At 44.2% G+C, this 22,450-nt stretch overlaps 1 protein-coding gene across 1 annotated transcript in view; it reads left to right on the forward strand.

Annotated features, from left to right (window-relative positions):
• The window catches only part of MEX3B (mex-3 RNA binding family member B), a 7,070-nt gene extending 3,215 nt beyond the window's left edge, over nt 1-3,855 (forward strand). The window contains exons 3-4 of the mRNA XM_011938441.1: nt 2-213; nt 1,044-3,855. Coding sequence (XP_011793831.1) covers nt 2-213; nt 1,044-2,488 — 1,657 coding nt within the window. The 3' untranslated portion in view covers nt 2,489-3,855. The remainder of the gene's footprint in view (nt 1; nt 214-1,043) is intronic.
• The last annotated feature ends 18,595 nt before the right edge of the window (nt 3,856-22,450 follow it).

Below are 22,450 nucleotides of genomic sequence, written 5' to 3' on the forward strand. Positions count from 1 at the left end.
GCGGCGGCGGCGGCGGCGGCAGCGGAGGGGGAGAGACCCTGGATGACCAAAGAGCCCTGCAGCTCGCGCTCGACCAGCTCTCCCTGCTGGGGCTGGACAGTGACGAGGGCGCCTCTCTGTACGATAGCGAGCCGCGCAAGAAGAGCGTGAACATGACCGAGTGCGTGCCGGTGCCCAGTTCTGAGCACGTCGCCGAGATCGTAGGGCGGCAAGGTAGGTCGAAGAGGGATGGGGAGGTGGGGAGCGGTGTAAGGTCTCAGGCCACTGCCTCGCGGGGAAGGCGTGTTCAGTATCGGGATCCGCGGCGTGGGGTGCCTTGGGGAGAGAGGAAGAGCCTCGCGATGGGCCGGCGCCCCAGACAAAGAAAGTGCAGGCAGGCTGTCTCCCGGAGCCGCGCCGCTGCCCTGGCGGGATGCACTTTCTTCTGCAAAAATCACTGCCTTCTCCCCTAACGCCCCACACCCAGCCCACCTCCAAAAAAACAATTTAAATGTAAGATGCTTGGGGGAGGGGGCCTTTGATCAATCCTTTGGGAGGAGAGAGGAGGAGGAGTGAGCATAGGATGGGAGGAGGATTCTGGATTTCTGCAAAGCGGAATGGAGCCCACAGGAGGAACAATAGGTCCCAGGACTCACACCCCACCCCCTGCCCCCAGTCCACCAGCGCTGAGGCATTGCGCCTGCAGCTGTCTTCCCTGATCCCCTTCCCCGTGTCTTCAGAGCTGACGGCGCGCCCAGCTGGATCCCAGCGGCATCCCCCCAGATGACTTTTCTGGGATTCTCGGGTTTGATTCGGGACGACTGCAGTCACTGGGGGAGGGCCAGGCAGCCAATGGGCTGTTCCTCGAGCGTCTCGCGGCTGGGATTCACTGCCCAGCCCGTGGCGCGGCCCGAGGTCAGTGAAGGAGACGCCCCCTTTCCGCCCATCTCTTGTCCTGCCGTCTCGCTGTCCTGAAGGCGGGCTGTCCCCGGTCGCCGCAGTTACCCCAGGATAATGGGCGTGTCTGTCTCTTTCCCACTTCTTCCTTGTACCCTGGTTCCTAGGTTGTAAAATCAAAGCGCTGCGGGCGAAGACCAATACTTACATCAAGACCCCGGTTCGCGGGGAGGAGCCTGTCTTTGTTGTGACGGGCAGGAAGGAGGATGTGGCCATGGCTCGGAGGGAGATCATCTCCGCTGCCGAGCACTTCTCCATGATCCGCGCCTCCCGGAATAAGAACACGACACTAAACGGCGCGGTGCCTGGGCCGCCCAACCTGCCTGGGCAGACCACCATCCAAGTGCGGGTGCCTTACCGCGTGGTGGGGCTCGTGGTGGGGCCCAAGGGCGCCACGATCAAGCGCATCCAGCAACAGACGCACACGTACATCGTGACACCTAGCCGGGATAAGGAGCCGGTGTTCGAGGTGACCGGCATGCCAGAGAACGTGGATCGCGCTCGAGAGGAGATTGAGGCGCACATTGCTCTGCGTACCGGCGGCATCATTGAGCTCACAGACGAGAACGACTTCCACGCCAACGGCACCGATGTGGGCTTCGACCTGCATCATGGGTCCGGCGGGTCCGGTCCAGGCAGCCTCTGGAGCAAGCCCACCCCCAGCATCACACCCACCCCCGGCCGCAAGCCCTTCTCCAGCTACCGCAACGACAGCTCCAGCTCGCTTGGCAGTGCTTCCACAGACTCTTACTTCGGCGGCGGGACCAGCAGCAGCACAGCTGCTACCCCGCGCCTGGCAGACTACAGCCCCCCCAGCCCCGCCCTGAGCTTTGCGCACAACGGAAACAACAACAACAATGGGTACACCTACACAGCGGGGGAAGCCTCAGTGCCATCCCCCGACGGCTGCCCTGAGCTGCAGCCCACTTTTGACCCGGCTCCCGCTCCCCCACCTGGGGCACCACTTCTCTGGGCCCAGTTTGAGCGGTCCCCGGGAGGTGGACCTGCAGCTCCCGTATCATCTTCCTGCTCTTCCTCCGCATCTTCATCTGCTTCTTCCTCCTCTGTGGTCTTCCCTGGGGGTGGCGCCAGTGCGCCCTCCAACGCCAACCTGGGGCTATTGGTGCACCGCCGGCTGCACCCTGGCACCAGCTGCCCGCGCCTGTCCCCGCCCTTGCACATGGCCCCGGGGGCGGGAGAGCACCACCTGGCTCGCCGGGTGCGCAGCGACCCAGGCGGAGGAGGCCTGACCTACGCCGCTTATACCAACGGGCTGGGGGCGCAGCTGCCTGGTTTGCAGCCGTCGGACACGTCGGGCTCCTCCTCTTCGTCCAGCTCCTCTTCCAGCTCTTCATCCTCTTCCTCCGGGCTTCGGCGTAAAGGCAGCCGCGACTGCTCCGTGTGCTTCGAGAGCGAAGTGATCGCCGCGCTGGTGCCCTGTGGCCACAACCTCTTCTGCATGGAGTGCGCCAACCGCATCTGTGAGAAGAGTGAGCCCGAGTGCCCGGTCTGCCACACCGCGGTCACTCAGGCCATTCGCATCTTTTCTTGAAGGCAGTGGGCGCCAGTGCGCACCGTGCTGGGGGAAGGGGGAACCCCTCCCCATCCTCATTCCCCAGCGCTCGCCTGCCTCCCTGGTGCCCCCCCCCCTCCTTCTTCCCGGCCCCACCAACACTCTTGAGATCCAGAGGAGCTTGGAAAGCTGTAGTATCCGCTCATTTTTAAAATTTAATTTTTAAGTAAAGGAATTTGCCAGGATATCTGCATCAAGAGTACTGTAGCCTGGGAAACCTCTGAACACCTGAAATGCATGCTCTATAAATAATAGGAACGGCGACATTCTAGTAATGATAGTTTTTACACTGTACTTAATAGGAAGCTTCCAAAAGAAGAAAACCCCACAAGTTTTCCATTTTCTTAAAGTAGGAAAAACTGAACAGTAATGATGATGAAGATGATAGTAGTGCTGTGGGATGTGTGGACTGTTTAGTGTGTTCCCCTTTGTGGGTGGGTTCCTATGATACTTACTATAGAACACAGTGGATCCTTTTTGAATGTTCGTGGAAGGGCCAGGAGTTCCTGTGAAACCAGGATACTGCAGCTTTATTAAAGTTAAAGAAACTGTAACATATCTCTTATATATTAAAAACGTTTAAAAGTTTTAAAGAGAAATTGCATTAATACAGATTGAAGTATTTTATTCTTTTTTGACTTGAAAAATTATATTTCATATTGCAAAGATGTTTACAAGTATTTTAATTTAAGTTCAGTGAACTTTTTTGTAGCTGGGTTAAATCTTTTTATTTTAGTATGGCCTTATGGCAAAGAACACTGTATTATTTTAATAATCACACAATTGTGACGGAATTACAAACCATAAAATGTGTAATGTTTTGAACAGTATTCTGTTGGGATGGAGATTTTATAGGTTCAGACAAATCTTCTAGATCTGCTTCACCCAGCATATTTTCTATTCAGTGATATAAAGCATATTTTATTCTATATTATTACAAAAACGGAAATGTATAAACATGTCCAAAAGAACTGTTGATGCTTTCTAACATTTGTATAAATAGAATTCAGTGCAAGTTACAAAAATTCTGTTGCACCACTATAGTTTTAGTATTTCTATTTTAATACATTTGTTTACCACTTGTTTATGTATATGTAGGTGATGTTACTTGAGCTTAAATGTACTTTACTGAGCAAAGTTTAAAGAACAAAGTATATTTTATTTTATGATAAAGGGCCTTTAACCTCATGGTCAAATACTAATATTATATTTGCTGAGACAAGATTTGAAATTGTATCAAGAGTTTTATTTTTCTGACATTTAAAGTTCTACATAATAAAGGTAAAACTTAAGTAATGGTGCTACTTCATTTTTTAAGTATTTCTATATAAATAAAATATTGAAAATCTTACCTTGTGTGCTGACTTGATTTTTTTTTTTAAGCCTCTTGGAATCTAACTAAGGGATCACTTTAAATTGACGAGTTGAAGTACAGAATTCCCAGGTACCTTTTGTATATTATGAATAGAATGGATTTTCAAAACAGGCCAGGGTTGTGTTCGGTTGGATGGGTGGCCATGGATAACAGCATTTTTTCTAAAAATTGTAGTTATCTACTGAATTAGGGCCTCCATTAGACACACAAGTCACAGTGCCTAGGGCCCATGATACTTTTAGGGGTTCAGGAAACTTTATTTTAAAAATTAGAAAAAAAGGAAATTAAAATATTCAAAAAATGTTTTAGGTTTCAGCCCCACAAAACATAGCATTTTGCCCAAAACATTAAGAAAAAATATTGAAATGTTTTAAGTTATATCAAAAACAAATATTAATATGGATATTAGGAAGGTAAAAAGGGCCAGGGAATGTCATCATTCCACCCAGCATGGGTCCCTGGGAGGATAGTGGGTCTAAGGCTCTTTGCCTACTTGGTGGCAGGGAGAAGTTGGTTTCAGCTCAAGGTCACTCCCTTGGGGAAGCTGAAGAAGGAAGAAGGGATGACAGTTTCTGCTTGCAGAGGACCCTGCTGGATTTGGGCACTGGTCTTAATAGGCTTCTGCTTGTAGGGCAAACTAATTGGTGTTGACAGGCTGCGGGTGTTAAGTGTTTGTTGTTGTTTGAAGGAAGTTTTTGTTTGCTTTTGGCAGGCTCCACCTGCTCCCTGGCTGTGGGGCTTTGTCAAGGGGAGGAGCCACATGCTTTCACTTAACCTGAAGTCAGTCTTCTAGAGAGTATTTAGGAATGACCAGAGCAGGTCACTGAATTTCCAGCAAACTTCCTGGCTGAGTTGCCCCTGGAGAACAGTATCTGACTGGAGTATGACAGGTATTTCTTTTCATCTCAGCAGGTGAATCTGAAAAGTAGACTAGTATAAGTCGATCTTGGTGTAGTCCCTCTTCCCTTTGTGTTAATTTTTACCTGTTTGATGAATTTAGTCACTGCCTACATAGCTCCAGATTCAGTTGGTTTACATGATGCTGTGTGAAGGCAGCAGACAGGCCTTTGGGATGGGAGGAGTAAAAGGAGTGGCTCTGCTTGGAAAATTTCTGGCATCATCTTCAGCTCTGGAAAGTTCCCAGGCAGTGTTTACCCCCTTTGCTTCTCTCTCAAGGACTGGAGGTTAGCTGAGGCCTGGCGAGGGGAAATGTCACCATGTCCAAGTCCCCCTTTCCTTCAGCTGTCTGGAAATGCCTAGAACAGAACGAAGATTCTTTTTGCATGTAACTTTCTTTAGTCATGTAACTTTACTCCTCTGCTTTAGCAGAATCATTACAGACAATGCAAGGAAAAATAATAAAGCCTTGATTGGTTGATATCTAATGGGCCCTTACTCATTCATATAAGATTTTTTTGTGGTCCATGTGCCACTTTGGGAAATGAAGAAAGATCAGATGTTGAGACTGCCAACATACCTTAGGATGGCCTGTATTTTTTTTTTTTTCTTTATAGTGAGAGGTTCTCTTTGTTGACAAAAAAGTTTGGGGATATATTATTAATAAAATTAGGATTCTTGAGAGGAGAGCCTGCTCTCTAATATGGGTCTCCCCTGCTAAGCCCAGGTCCCTGTTACCAGCAGGGGATGTGGGCACATGCTAATATTATAGATGGCAGTCACTTTTGGTTTGAGTTACACCTTTTGTCCCCTCCTCCAGCTTCCCCAGGTGACTTGCATGGACATGACCATTGACTGTGGAGGTGACAGTCCTCTGGCCGGAAAGACGAGAGGTGCCACATTCATGTCCTCCAACTACCAGCAGCTTCCTTTTCTACTTCTCCACCCCTCTGAAATCTGTCTTTCTGCAGCAACAAAATACCAGCTAACAGACATCTTTTCCCCCAATTACTGTTCCATGTTTTATTTCTTTAGGTAGAATAGCTTTCAGTGGAGATAGGGGAGGGGATGATTTTGCACCCCTCTATTTTGGCAATCTCTGGAGACATTTTTGCTTATGATAAAAATGGGTAATTGTACTGACATTTAGTGGGTAGAGGCTAGGGATGCTGCTAAACATCCTACATTGCACAGGACAGCCCCCACACACGGAATTATCCAGCTCAGGGATGAGAAACCCTGATGTAGAGGAAGCAAATGTATCTTTCTGCTCCCTTCATTCATTGCCTTGAAATTGGTGGATTTCTTCCAGCATTTACATGCCTAAAGGCGTTCTAGGATTACCCACAACCCAGTGTGGCTCTATATCAGGAACATTGTAGGCAAGATCAAGGCTGATGTCTGAGCATAGGAGGTCACAACAAAGGGACTCTTTTTATTCACCCTAGTGGTAGATTGTGCCCAGTGAATGATAGTAATGATTACATGGAATGCTCAAAGCATTCTCATTTCCATTCTCTCCTGTGAGCCTTTCCGCAACCATGAGGCAGGCAGCCCTGATATTTTACTGTGCCTATTTGCAGTAAAACAAATATTACTCAAAACACAGTCCCAAGCCCCCTTACCCAGAATCAAACCTCCGTTTCCTAATCTAGCTGGCCTCTTTATGTTTTGTTCGGCTTCCTGTAACTATGAGATAAAATGTACTGAGAAATTTCCAAGTGGATCTGTGCTAGCATCTCTTCCCCTTTCCCTATTTCATAGGTACTCCTGATACTACCAAAATGGGCTCTTGGGAAAAGTTCTGATATCCTCAGTGAATTTCAGTCACTAAGTGATGCAGCGCTCTTATCTCTTAAGTCTTATCTTTCTAAGAAATACGAACAAATTTGGCCAGGTGCAGTGTCTCACGCCTGTAAATTTGGGAGGCCTAGGGGGGCAGATCACGAGGTCGGGAGATCAAGACCATCCTGGCTAACACGGTGAAACCCCGTCTCTAATAAACATACAAAAAATTAGCTGGGCGTGGTGGCAGGCGCCTGTAGCCGCAGCTACTGGGGAGGCTTAGGCAGGAGAATGGCGTGAACCCGGGAGGCGGAGCTTGCAGTGAGCAGAGATCGCGCCACTGCCCTCCAGCCTGGGGAACAGAGCGAGACTCCGTCTCAAACAAACAAACACACAAGCAAACAAGATATGAACAAATTTGTCTTCTCTCAAGCGGGTTTTGAGCCTGCTGGCCAATGCAGTGACTGGGAGTAGTAGTCCAGAAGCTTTGTTGGGGCAAGGTAACTCGGGAAGGGAGGGAATTTGCATTGGGCACACTCACTCTTTTTCACCGTAAAAGAGTAATTCCCTCCCTGGCTAGGGAAAAAGGGCCCTTCTAACACTGAACACTGCCTCCCCTTTCGCTTCCTCCCTTCCCAGACCTAGTCAAACCTGACCTTGCCCACAAGCGATGCTTAAAGTGTTAAAGGATCTCTTCCCCCACTGTTAAAGGATCTCTTTCCCCACTGTTAAGACCAACCGACTTTCCAGGAAGGGAGAGTGGGAAGAGTTAAGCATCACTTACATTAGCTCAGGGAAGGTCAATGATAATTTCTATAGTTTACTGAGCCTCTCACTCTGACCCAAGCACTTTACTTTACATTGGTCCAATCCAATGGGGCAGGTCTGAGTAAACCCATTTCAAAGATAAGGAAACTGAGGTAGAAGTTACATTACTTACCTAAGGCCACACAGTCAATAAATATTGGACGTAGGACTCCAACCTTGGGGCTACCTAAATCCAATGCTTCTATCTTTACCACTTCAGAAAAAAAAAAAAAAAAAGGCTTTTTATAGGAGGTATTTTGAGAAAAAGCAAGCACTCATTTATCACAAAATAGTCAACTATGAGAATGATGTTCCTTTTAGTGATAATGTGAAACTGACTTGAAAAATGAAGCCCCGCTGAGTTACTGCGATGCTGCCAGGCCACATGAGGAGAACCATGAACGTGAACAGCACCTCATAGGCACAGGGCATTTCTTTGACATTAATTCTAAATAAAGACTTGACTGCCTTGTGAACAATCAAACATTATTCTGTAATGTATTCTTTTCAGGTGGACAAAGAAAAATTACCACTGGATGAGAAGAAAATGAATACAGAAATCTCTCTTTTAAAAAAAGCTCAATAAAAATGTCACATGAACTAATTTAGACAGTGACTAAAAGATGCCAGAACCCTGACTGAAAAGTGTAATGTAGTCAATTGTTTGGTCTCCTGAATGCCAAGGTCTTTGTTTGACTGATTTTTTTTTTTTTTTCTTTTTATTGACTTCATTTTTCAGAGCATGTATCAGAATTGCAGGATCTGTGCTGGGCGCGGTGACTCACGCCTGTAATCCCAGCACTTTGGGAGGCCGAGGTGAGCGGATCACGAGGTCAGGAGATCGAGACCATCCTGGCTAACACAGTGAAACCCCGTCTCTACTAAAAATACAAAAAATTAGCTAGGCATGGTGGCGGGTGCCTGTAGTCCCAGCTACTCGGGAGGCTGAGGCAGGAGAACAGTGTGAACCCGGGAGGCAAAGGTTGCAGTGAGCCGAAATCCAGCCACTACACCCCAGCCTGGCAGACAGCGAGACTCCATCTCAAAAAAAAAAAAAGAATTGCAGGATCTGAGCATGGTCTAAGAATGGCATTATGGGTGCTACCCACCCCATGAGTCTTTAGCGCTGGTTCCAACTGTAGCACATGTTTTTATGGAAGGTGTGTGTGAAACAAATGGCAAATCTGTGACTCGGTTTACTCATCTGTGCAAAGTGAGATGGTGTCCTTACTTCTGGAGTTATCAGACATGTTCAGCCCCTTACCTGATACCTATACCCCTTCCACAGTGATATCTTCCAGACCCTTTCACAATTGCTTACTTAATTGTCTTTTCTCCCTCTAGGCTGAGAATGTATTCAGAGCAGGGGTCTTATCCCTCATCTCTGTGCCTCAGCACCATCTGACACAGAGCCTGTTTCACAGCGATGTTCAAGGCACACTTAACAAATCAGTGAAAGGGGTGTTTTGCTTGAAATAACCTACATACCCATCTATAGGGGACTTGCTTATGAAGATATGTAGCTTCTGCACATGGAATTCTAGCTGTACTAGTAAACGAGGGGATCACTTTGATATCTGTAAAGGCAAAATGCAAAGGATATAAGTTTTGTAAAAAAAAAAGTTTTATTTGTATAGAAAAGTTCTAGAGGACTGTCATGGTGCACAGTCTTTAAGATGGCCCCCAGTGATCCCTACCTCCTTGTGTGACCCTCTCCCCTTGAGTGTGGTTTGGACTTTGTGACTTGCTTCTAATGACCGTATATGGCAGAAGTGAGGGGATGTCACTTTTGAGACTAGGTTATAAAAATACTATGGTTTCTGTCTTGGTGTGATCTCTCTCTTTCCTTCTGTCTCTCTCTCTCATCACTGACTCTGGATGCAGGCAGCCCTGTGGAGAAGTCTATGTGGTGAGAAACTGAAGAGGGCCTCTGCCTCTGGCCACGAGTACTTGAGGCTCTCAGTCCAGTAGCCCATGAGGAACTGAGACCTGCCAACAACTACAGGAATGAACCTAAAGCAGATCCTCCCCAAGACAAATCTTCAGATGAGACTGCAGCCCTGATCAACATCTTGATTGAACCTAGCAAGAGATCTTAAGTCAGAGGCACCTGGCTAAGCCACACCCTCATTCCTGATCCATAAAAGCTGTGAGCCAATAGATGCTTATTATTGTTGTTTTTTGTTGTTGTTTGTTTGTTTGTTTTGAGACAAAGTCTTGCTCTGTCCCCCAGGCTGGAGTGCAGTGGCGCGATCTTGGCTCACTGCAAGATCCACCTCCTGGGTTCATGCCATTCTCTTCCCTCAGCCTCCCGAATAGCTGGGACTACAGGTGCCCACCACCACACCCTGCTAATTTTTTGTATTTTTGGTAGAGATGAGGTTTCACCATGTTAGCTAGGATGGTCTAGATCTCCTGACCTCATGAACCGCCTGTCTCAGCCTCCCAAAATGCTGGGATTACAGGCATGAGCCACTGCGCCTGGCCAGATGCTTACTGTTTTAAGCTCTAAATTTTAGGGTAATTTGTTGTGCAGAAATAGAAAACTAATACAGATGTGAATTGACTGTGAAACAGTGGTCATCTTTAGAGAATAAGACTAGTATTTGGGGGTGATGACAGAAAACCAGCTCTGACACTTACTAGCTGTGTAACTTGGGAAAGTTACTAAATTTCTCTGTGCCTCAATTTGACCATCTATGAAATGCAGATAATAATAGTAACATACTCAAAGAGTTTCTCTCAGGAGCATTTAGAATAATGCATGGCATGTGGTTAAGTGCTATCTATCTATGTCTATCAATCCGGATCTATGCTATTGTTATTATCTTTTCATTCTATATTCTCTTGACCTTTAGATTTTTTAAACCATGTGATTATATTACTTTCATAGGTTAGAAAGAATTTTAAAAATTTAAAGCAAGGTGCATGAATGGTGTTAGTCAATTTGGCCTGAGACAAATCTCCATCAGAGCATTTCATTGGATACATATCTTTAAAAGTGATAAAATGCTATTATTTTATTTTGTACAGGAGATATCATGCTTTTGAAAACCCTTTCATATAAATTGTCTCACAGCAACCCCATGAGGTAGTGGATAATACAGATAGTACTATTATCCTAATTTTATAGCTGAAGAAATTGAGCTTAAATGCTAAAGTAGAGACTAGAGATTTCTGGAAACCATGATCTTTCTAGAACATTCCCTGTGCAGATATACAGAAAACTTCTGTTTTTATGGAATAGCCAGAAGTGATTTTAATGAGTTATGAATAAGTTTAATATGCTGTTTACTGATAATATGCAAGCCTATCACCCATGGATTTAGGCTTTAAAACACACTTCTTATTAAAGCTATGATGGCATTACCTTACTATCCCTTTGATGACTCAGAAGGCACTTCAGGGTGCTCATCATGAACATCAGCGACTGTACTGCAAGAACACTATCACTTAAAACCTCTTGATAAATGGGACTAGGGTATTTGGGGTTACTTATCCTAGTCACATTTTTATGGTGTATATCCTAGATGAATTAATTCCTCCACACCTCCTATTCAGGGGGCCCTGTTGTACAGCTAACTCTGCCTCTGACTTCTCTGCTATGAGATTTTGAGAAAATCGCTTTATATCTTTTAACCCTAGTTTTCTCATTTGGAAAATTAGAAGGATGGGCTATTTTATTGCTTTGTAAACTAGTCTTGTGGGATGCCTACATGAGAGTAACCTAGAGAAGATGTATGAAATACAAATTTCTGGGTTCACCTCTTTAAATTCGTATTCAATAATTTTGGGATGAGATCTGGAAGCCTACAGTTTAAAAAGTTCCGTATATCTGTCAATAGGGGATGATGAGTTAAAGATATAAATATATACTTTAGATGACTTGGCAGAATGCTGTTAAAAAGAATGATGCGGTATAATTTGTATTGATATTGCACAATCTTCAATATGTATTAAAAAAATTTCCCCTAATCCCTGCACTGATGGCTCACGCCTGCAATACCAGCACTTTGGGAGGCTGAGGCAGGCAGATCACGAGGTCAAGAGATCGAGACCATCCTGGCTAACATGGTGAAACCCCGTCTTTACTAAAAATACAAAAAAAAAAAAAAAATTAGCCGGGCGTGGTGGCAGGTGCCTGTAGTCTCAGCTACTCAGGGGGCTGAGGCAGGAGAATGGCATGAACCTGGGAGGCAGAGCTTGCAGTGAGCTGAGATCATGCCACTGCACCAGCCTGGACAACAGAGTGAGACTCCATTTCAAAGAAATAATAAATAAATAAATAAATTTTAAAAGAGGAAAAAATAAAGATTCATTACAGGTGTATGGCATGCTTCATTTGTATTAAAATTATAGATGAAGACCTACCTACAAGTATAATCATATACTTGTATAATATATCTCAGGGAGGGAGACTGAGGCTTCAGGGATCAGGAGCTGGAGAGAGACTTCTATTTCCCTGTATATATTTTTATACTGCTTGGATCCTTTTGTGTGTGTGTGTGTGTGTGTGTGTATTGCCTATTTTTTTCTTTGGTTGGTAATGATGTGTCAATGTTGGTTATCGATTGTAACGCATGCACCCAGATGTGGGATGTAGATGGTAGAGAGGCTGCCTGTGTGTATGGGATAAGGCAATGTGAGAACTCTGTGTACTTTCTGGCTAATTTTACTGTAAACCTAAAACTGCTCTAAAAAGTTGGCCAGGCACGGTAGTTCACGCCTGTAATCCCAGCACTTTGGAAGGCCAAGAAGGGCGGATCATCCTGGCTAACAAAGTGAAACCCCATCTCTACTAAAAATATAGAAAATTAGCTGGGCGTGCTGGCGGGCACCTGTAGTCTCAGCTACTTGGGAGGCTGAGCCAGGAGAATCGCTTGAACCTGGGAGGCGGAGGTTGCAGTGAGCCGAGATCGCACCACTACACTCCAGCTTGGGCAACAAAGCGAGACTCTGTCTCAAAAAAAAAAAAGTTTAAGTGCTAGGCATGATAAACCCATATATAAATAAATGTATGGCTAGATAGCTAGATAGAAGGACTGATAAAGTAAAAGTTCCCCGGGAGATTCTGCTGTGAAGCTGAATTTGGGAACCATGAGACTAGGTGAGCTCTAGGGTCTCTTCCAGCGAAGATTTTGGGTGAGCTGAAGAGTAGAAAATAAGTTTGGAAAAGCAAGTCAGAGGCAGATTGTAGAGCGTCTGGGAGACTCAAATGAGAGTTTTGGGGTGTGTCTTTCAGGCATTGGAGAATACTGTTTTATATTGTTTTCTGGTAACTGTGAGCTGGATGGACTGGGAAAGTGCCAGGAGGCCAGTGAGGAGCCAAGGCCTTGATCCAGGAGGTGGCTGGAGAGGCAAGAGGCAGAAGAATATCTGGGATGGTGAGAAGAGAAGAGGGAAGAGTTTTAAGGACCTCAAAAAACTATTAGGTTGAATCATGTGAAATTGCTCATACCAGACCACTTTGACCTTCAGTAATGGCAATTTCATACGGTTCAACCCAATTACATTGACATTGTTAGGTGGCAGGGGTCATATCTGGGAGCAAAGACTGACAGGGAGATTTGAGGATTTAGAGCCTTGGTGGGTTGGGCACTATTATTAAAAATAGAAGAATGAGGATGTTAGAAACGATGACTAAATGTAGTGTTAGACCTAGATAGGAGTCATAGAGCAAATGCTTTTGCTTACGATTTCCTGAATACATCTAGTGTTTTTACATATTTGTGCCTTTTCTTGAAACATTTCCTCTGCCTAGGAAATGTGTTGATTTAAAAAAAAATTAAGATCCCTGTGAAGGACTATTGAGATGTGGGGGCGGAGGAGGGTGTGGGTAGGGGGAAAAGACAAAAAAAGCCACTCTACCTGGAGCACAGTTCATGATCTCATGGGGTGGGAAGAGCTTATCAATGATAAATACAAGCATTTACATTGGTGTGGCTGGGAACTGGCCTTTGAACAGAGCAGGCCTTAACGAAGTGACATTTTAGGAAGATGAAGTTGCAGGTGGTAGGCAGGACTGATTTCTTTCAAAAGAGATCAGTGACCCAAGATTGATGTGGTGAGGGCACCAGGCCAGGGAGATAGCAATTGCAGTGGGGATGAAATAGCATGCTTCATGGCTTCACAGAATCTTGGAGCAAGAAGGAAGCTTAAATAACATCCAGTTCAAACAGCACCTCTATCAATGCTCAGATGGCTTCCTCAATCTACTGTTTTCTTGAAGAATTTTGGGGCCATGAAAGTAATCTCTCATGTGCCTTGGTCTACCTATGAGAGAGCTCATCTTTGTCAGAAGTGAAAAGCCAAAACTTTGCCCAGTAACTTTCATTTTTATAGATCAAGTCAAATTTCTTTTCTTTTCTTTTCTTTTTTTTTTTTAACTTGACAACCCTTCAGAGATTTGAAGTCACCAACCATGAAATGCTGAATCTTCTTGTCTTCTTGTTTCTGTGCTACCCAGCTCCAGGGCTGTGGTTTTACATGATTGTTTCCAACCAATGCATACACAATTAGATGATCTGAAATTTTTCATTTTGAGTTTATAGACATATTGACACTATTTAGTCCTTTTTTGAAATGAAGTTTAGAAAGCCTACAACATAAAAGGTTAAACATTTGTTACCTCCTTTGAACATACGATGGCCAATAGTGTTTTTTTTTTTTTTTTTTTAGAAATCTTGTGTTTCTGAGTATTTATTTACACAATCAAAGCTTGAAGATTTTAAAGACGTATAGATTTGTGACTTCTGAAAATGAGCTTAGAATTTTTATGAAGTATAACTTGACTGTGGAAGTCAGAGAAGGAGCCACAGTGACCTTGGGGAGGCAGTGCAAATGGAGCAGCAAAGATGGACAAAGGACATTGAGAAATGAGGAGAATCATTGGAAATAGGAAGAAAAATTGAACATTTAGATGTGCAAGATGCAAAATAATCCTCAGTAATTATGAGGAAGGGCATAAAATAGGACATGTGCTTCAGCTGGGGGCACTGAAATACAAGATGTTGGGAACAGGGGTTAAAACACATTAGACAAATACTCTAAAAGCTGCATGATGGAGAAGCTTCATTTGAACATCTGTCCAAAATGCTTTCTCTATTATAAGAACCACTCACACGGTTTGCACACAGCCAAAACCTGCAAAGAACATACGCAATTCCACGCTAAGCAGTATGAACACATATTGGGGACATAGCTGATACTCACTAGAGTTTTCTCTGAGAATAAAAAAGGATTGCTAATTGTATTTAAATGACATATAAGAATGAATATATGCATTATTATTTTTAAAATGACTCTTAGAATTTGCTTAGCAGTATATCTTACACTGGATCCAGTCAGCATTAAGTAAGTATCAAAGACCAACAGTTGTTAGGATGCTTTTAAGATCCATTTATTAGTAGTAGTATTTTAAATCCCTTTGTATGAACACATACATCAATGTGTTATTGTTATAAAAGTTTCATTTCCATAGCTCAGTATCTATTAATACCATTTAGGGTCAAGTGCCAGTCAGATTCTAGCAATTCCACTCCAAAGAAGAGATCAAAATGAATGAAAACCTCCAATCTATATTTCCCATTTAGGGAGAAAAACCTTCTTGAATTTCACTTGAAAATTTATGAGAAGTTTGGGACTGAGTAAATGGTGGAAGGAGTGGAATTTTGAATTTACTGCCTAAATATCTTGCCCTCTGCTTAGTAAGATTGGGGCTGCCAAATAGCTCACTATAAGAGAGTGAATAATCCAGGTTCTTGGTGGAACTAGGCCGTATATTAAATTTGGAAACCAGTCCAATGAAGTCCCTTCCAGGGCAACTCAATTAATCCTTCCTTAATGATCAGAACATCGAAGATTTTGCATCCAGACCAATCTCCAAAATGAATCAATCAAACTCAGAAGCTTCTTACAACAGCAAAGTATGCAGGATTTAGAGCACAAGACAGTAAAAATGCAAAACCACATCATTGTGTGGTGCTATCTTACTGCGTCAAGACCTAGCTAGGACTCTATGGCCCACAGGCAGTCTGTACACAAGTTGAAGCAATTAAGGAAGGCATGGGCTCCCTGTGTGAGAGAGAGGAACTCAACCCCTGCCCCTTGCTAAGAACTCTGAGGCAAAGTGCAGAGAATCTCTCCAGCTATTCAGTGTTCTTAATGGCTCATTAAGCTTATATTTACCGGCTGTCCCTAGAAGTCCACTGGACAGTTGTCTAGTCACTGAGATTTTTCCAAATGTTGAATATATCTGATGATTGTTGAGGTCACATTTAGGGTGGGTATAGGGTTGGTGGCAGAGCTGGGAGACTGCCTGGCTGTATCATACAGAGATATATCCAGTTTCAAAGAACATAACATACTCCTGTATTCATTTGGCAAGGGGGCCAAGTACCACAAACTGAGTGGCTTAAACAACAGAAATTTATCGTCTCTCAGTTCTAGAAGCAAGAAGTCTGAGATCAAGGTGTCAGCAGGATTGCTTTCCTCTGAGGGCTGTGCGGGAAGGATCTGTTCCAGGCCTCTCAGACTTGTATGTGGCTGCCTTCTCTCGCCTTCACTTTGTCTTCTTTGTATATGTACATCCACAAATTTCCACTTCTTATAAGGACATCAGTCATATCGAATTAGGACCCATCCCTCATGACCTCATTTTAACTGGACTATCTTTGTAAAAAGATCCTATCTTCAAATAAGATCACATTCTGAGATACTGGGGTTTATGACTCCAGCATATCTTTTTTCAGTTTAAGATTCATTTATTATTAGCAGTATTTAAAATCCCTTTGCAGGAGCACATACATCAATGTGTTATTGTCGCAAAAGTTTCATTTCAACAGCTCAGTATCTATTAATGCTATTTAGGGCCAAGTGCCAGTCAGATTCGAAGCAATTCCACTCCAAAGAAGAGATCAAAAGGATGAAAAACCCCTATAGTGGCTGAAGCAGGGTTTGACTGGCCTTACACCCAGGCAGCCCCAAATTAAGCAGATCAGGGCTGATATGGTTTCTCAGAGACACAATCAGTAACCACAGCTCTTTATATCTTTCTGCTCTGTCATTTGTTAAATGCTTGATGCCTCAGGGTCAAAGGATGGCTGCCACAACCCCAGACCTCTTGTCTGTAGTCCAAGCATGAAGAAGGAGGAAAAAGCTTAGGGAAATGGCAAGGACGGCCAGTAAAGAGGCACTTTCCTGGTGAGCCTCTGCCTTTTCGTTCAGGGACTATGTCTCATTGACCAGAACTGTTCATATGGTTGGGAAATCAAACATTTATAGTTAAGCAATGTCACCCTGAACAATGTCTGTGTTATTTCTGTAAAGATAAAAGGTAAAGAGGGATAAATATTGGATAAGTAGCAGTAATACTTCCGAAGCTAAGACTGGAAGAGATAGGAATTTGCCAAAGTAAGGGTCAAGGCTAAAGTCACCAGCCAGGTAGTTTAATAGGATCTGTGAGTGGGGCAAGGGCCAGACTAGGGAAGGGAATGAGACCTGAAACCTAGAGAGAGGCTGAACAGCTGTCTCTTACAAGATGGAGGGGCCCAATACAGGCTGACTTGTCACTCTGTGGCCCTGTGGTCTCCTCCAGGAGCAGTGCCATTTCCAAGGCTTAGCTTTGACCTCTGTTGCTGGTAGACTGGGCATTCAGAGGTGACGGTGGCTACACTGGTCACAGTCAGTGGGAATGCATGCTGTTGGACCTATGCATAGCTTCCATCTCTCCATTTATGTGCCCATCATACCACTTCTGGGGTGGCCAATGACAGGCTTGCCACCTGTCCCATAGAACATTACACTGATTCGGCCAGGTGCAGTGGCTCACGCCTATAATCCCAGCACTTTGGGAGGCCTAGGCAGGTGGATCATCTGAGGTCGGGAGTTCGAGACCAGCCTGACCAACATGGAGACACCCTGTCTCTACTAGAAATACAGAATTAGCCAGGTGTGCTGGTGCATGCCTGTAATCCCAGCTACTCAGGAAGGCTGAGGCAGGATAATTGCTTGAACTCAGCAGGCAGAAGTTGCAGTGAGCTGAGATTGTGCCACTGCACTCCAGCCTGGGCAACAAAAGCGAAACTCAGTCTCAAAAAAAAAAAAAAAAAAAGAACATTTCACTGATTCATTATACCGATGACATCATGCAGAAGATAAGACTTGACCAGCAAGAGCTGACTAGTACTCCAGAGGTCTTACAAGGTAAGACGTTTGCAATCTAGAGGTGGTAGATAAACCCTACAAAAATTTAGATTTTGGCCAAATGGTCAAATCATTTTGTCTTCTTGGTTGTCTATTTTCTCTTCCATGATGGATGTTTTCTGGTGGGCATTAACTTATAATTCAAATATCACCAGAGGTTGAGCCATGTTCATGTTCATCTACATGCCTCTACTGCAGACTTCCTTGTCTCCAATCTTTCAGTCCTTTCTTTTTGGTTCCTAACCAACTAGTTCGGCCATTGGCCCCTGCTCAGGAATCTGTGTATGTTTTCCTCTTGGCCACTTTTCTTCCTCACAAGGTGTATTAGGAGGATCCAGCTCTTCCATGGGAAAGATTTGTCCCTCTTGCCTGTCTTTCAGTGGCTGTAATACAGCTGCTGCCCATTTTTAGCTCATGCCTGCATACCAAGCTGATATAGCAGTAACCAAGCTTAGACATTTTCTCTTCCTTCAATTGATCATATGGGACCCACATAGCTTTGATGAGCTGAAAAATCTGTTGAGAGTACTTTGAGCTTCTGGGCTACCTGCTCATGTAGTTTATTCATGGCCCCAGTCCTGCTCAGACCAAGTCGTAGAGGTATAATTTTCACCTTATGATGGACTGCTACTGAGCCTATTTCAACACAGGACTTGGAGAATTCAGCTCATGATGGACAGTGGTGGATGCATGGTCATTTGCCCCCAAATCCAGTATTCCATTTCTACATGGGTCCAATGAGTACCAGGAGCTGTTTCCTGAAATGTGTATAAATCTTTGCTGTAGACTGTGGCATTGGTCCAGTAACCCAGAGACCTGCTTGCAATTTTTCCAATGGGCCTTGCAATAAGCTCCACCACAGCATCTTCTAGTGCACCAGATACCTCCAACATCAGTCTGCTAGACCGGACTATGTGGCAGGGCTGCACGGAGCTGTTTCCTGACCTGGGCCCCACTTGAAGCTGTTAATCTTTTGTGCTGACCAGTATGTGGGCCCAAGCAGTATTCCTAGATGTAGAACCCCAAAAGGCCCACCTTTCTTCTTTGGGGTAGGCAATAAAAGATGCATCAATTAGTTTTTTACTTCAGAGGTAATATCCGAGAACATGCCTGACTTCTTGACTCCTAAAAAAATTATTGAAGTGACCGATTTCTCAATCTTTGTAGGGTTTATCTCCCACCTCTAGATTGCAAATGTCTTACCTTGTAAGACCTCTGGAGCTCTGGAGTACTAGCCAGCTCTTGCTGGTCATGTCTGATCAGCATGATGCCATTGGTGTAATGAATCAGTGTACTGTTTTACGGGACGTCCAGGTGCCTTAGATCCTCTAGACTATATTATGATAGAGACTGAAGAGTTAACATAGCCTAGAGGCAAAACTGTAAATGAATACTATTCTTTGATCTATGGGAATGAAAGCTGTTTCTGATACTCTTTTCTGAGTGGAATAGAAATGAGTTTGCCAACCAATGATGGTATATCTTGTACCTGAGGCCTTATTAATCTATTTTAGCAATAATACTGCCTTCTGCAGGGCAGCTGTAATCAAGGCTACTTAGTTGATCTTGTGGGAATCTATAGTCATTCTCCAGGATCCATCTGGTCTCTGGAGGGTCTATACTGGTGAATGAAACTCATATATGTTATGGCCTATAAGCCCTGCCTCCTTGAAATCCTTAAAGATAGCATTAATATCTGGCATCTCCCTAGATGCCACATTGTTTCTGATTAACTATTTTGGCCAGGGCTAGTGGAGGGCTTGCAAATTCAGAGGGTTCCACTTGGTCTTCTTTACTATGATACCTGTTATTCCACAGGCAAAGAACCCCATGTGGGGCTGTGACAGGCTGTGACAGGCAAAGAATCCCATGTGGGGCTGTGATGGCTCCTTGAAGATACTCATGTCCTAAATCCCAGAACCTGTGAATATGCTACTTCAACAGCAAAAGGGACTGTGCAGATGTAAATGAAGGACCTTGAAAACAGGAGATTATTCTGGCTTGTCTGGCAAACCCATTATAATCACAAGGTTCATATGAGGGAAATAGGGAAGCAGGAGAGTCAGAGAAGGAGATGGGATGATGGAGGCAGAGGTTGGAGTGATGCAATTGCTAGCTTTGAAGATAGAGGAAGAGACCTTAAGCCAAGGAATGTGGGTGGCTTCTAGAATTTAAAAAAGGCAAACAAACAAACAAACAAAACCCTGCAACAGATTATTCCCTAGACCCTCCAGAAGGAACACTGCCTTGCTAGCACCTTGATTTTAGCCCAGTAAAATCCATTTTGAACTTATAACCTCCAGAACCATAAGATAATACATTTTTGTCATTTTAAGCCACTTATGTTTGTGGTGATTTGTTACAGCATAATAGGAAACAATTATAGGGGCTACCCCAACAGACAAGTGCATCAACCTCAACTATGCACTCTAGGACTGGGAAAATGACCACAAGTTGTATCAACTGACCCAGTGGACCAACTGAAAACTAGACCTTAGCCAGGACTCTACTAACTACGTGGTACTTGTTAGCCCTCACTCTAACAAGGAGGTCATGATGAAGCTTTGGATCTTTTGGTATCAATGTCAACTTAAATCCTGTGTCCAGCAATACTTGAAATATCCGGGCATTCCCCCTTCCTCAGTGTGTAGTCACCAGGGTATTGCTCGTAGGTACTTTGATGAAGGACTGAGAGATTCATTGCAATATATACTTGCTGTGGTGTTGCAGGGTCCTTTCTCCAGGGCACCTGGCCAACTCCTCAATCAATGTGTTTTGGATCTGAAATTTGGTACCAGGTCTGGGAACTGAATGAAAGATCATGACTTTTTTTATTGGGGTGATTGCCATCAGGTTTTTACTCGTTGATTCTTCACCTCTTTTGATTATAGATGTCAAACAGTACCCTTGTTGGTTCCTGCTCTCCGGGGCTCCATGCTTTATAAACCATCTCCACAGCTCCCTGTGGGTCAAGGCCTCTTGGCTACCCTTCTGACTTTGTAGTAATTGTGGCCCCCCACTTCTGGTGGTGAGGGACTGCTACTAGGTCTCCATTATTTGGGGCCCCATTCTGCAAATAACCATTAACAAGTCCAGCTTTGTGAGTGTCTCACCTACAGTTAGCCCTACCTCGCCTGCTGAGGACAGGTATCACTGAATTGATTAGTGTTCTTGGTGAACCTCTTGCCAGCTCATTCCTGGTGGCCTTGTTGAATGATGAGTTCACTGAGCCTACCCATGGAGCATAATCTTCCAGTGGGTCTCATATAATATAACCATTCCAGCATGTCTTACTTACTAATCTTACTATGAGTCTAAGACAAGACTAAGCATAGATTAATTCTTCCATTGTCATTTAGTTAGCCTATGCACAGTGATACATTGCATGTGTCAATAAACGTCAGGAGGGGACCACTGCCTGCCACGACTCTCAATTAATCTATGCTGGTTAAATATTCTAAAACCTGCATTTTTATTATCAACTTTCTATTATAGGTGAAAGGGATAGGAAGACAAATATCTGAAACCAAGGAGTGTGAGATGGGGAAATTTGATCTGAGCTGAGCTCTTAGAGAAGTGGTTGTTGGTTGGATGGGAGTTAAGAGGCAGAGGAGAGGAAGAATGTAGGGAAGACCTGAGAATTCCAGTGCCCAGGAGGAAGGAAGTAGCTTAGCTGATTAGACTGCCTGGAGCCTGCTGCAGGAGGCAGGAGTCTGTTTTTAGGAGTTTGCTCTGCCATGAATCCTGTTCCCAGTGAAGAGTCCTCAAAAGGTGGGTTGTGAAGAAAAATCAGAAACTGGCTGGGCGCGGAGGCTCACGCCTGTAATCCCAGCACTTTGAGAGGCCAAGGTGGGTAGATAACGAGGTCAGAAGATCAAGACCATCCTGGCTAACACGATGAAACCCCATCTCTACTAAAAATACAAAAAAGATTAGCCGGGTGTGGTGGCACGCATCTGTAGTCCCAACTACTCAGGAGGCTGAGGCAGGAGAATGGTGTGAACCCGGGAGGCGGAGAGGCTGCAGTGAGCCGAGATGGCGCCACTGCACTCCAGCCTGGCGACAGAGTGAGACTCTGTCTCAAAAAAAAAAAAAAAAAAAAAGAATCAGAAACTTACAGGTAAGGGGCATGTGGTACCCTATCCCCTGCCACTCCAAGAGGGAGAGGGAGCCTTGGGGTCATCACTGGTGTCTGGCAAGGCAAGGATGGGGTGTCTCAAAGAAAATGCCCAGGATAAATAAGAAAAGAAGAAGGTGCTGCGAGTAAGGATATATGTTGTGATGTTGTGGGGTGGGCAAGGCGGCAGTGCTGAAGTTGCCAATTAAGTTGGTTGGTGGGTGAGCATAAAATGGATAGAAGATAGAGAAAAGTCACTGTCCAGATAATTTTTTTTTTTAAAATAAAAGTGAGAGAGAAAAAGAGTTAATAAAGAAAAAGTTAAAAATAATTTTATGGCGATTTTGTCTATATTCACAAAGAATTACTGATACAGACGTTTCTAAAGATAATATCAAAAGGATCACAAAAATATTTACAAAACATAAGACATTTAGCCTGTCTTAATATTTATCATGTGTATGAATGAGCTACAACTTACTTCATACTTGGTGATCCTTCTTATTCCTTTCCCCACTTGCAAGGAGAGCACTTTTCTAAAGCTAATGAGCTCTGAGTTATAGAAGTCTACACTATGCCCGCATCTCTCAAAGAGAAGGTCTTGTTTATCTTTACATCCCTAGTGCTTACTGCCATGCTAGCACATTGTAAGTAAGCAATAAAATCTTGTTAACTCAACTCAAACGTCAACTGGTGAATAAATAAATAAAATGTGGCATGTGATATATTATGGAATGTTATTTGGCAATTAAAAAAA

This window comes from Colobus angolensis, unplaced genomic scaffold (assembly GCF_000951035.1).
Source record: "Colobus angolensis palliatus isolate OR3802 unplaced genomic scaffold, Cang.pa_1.0 Scaffold172, whole genome shotgun sequence".
Lineage (NCBI taxonomy): Eukaryota > Metazoa > Chordata > Mammalia > Primates > Cercopithecidae > Colobus > Colobus angolensis.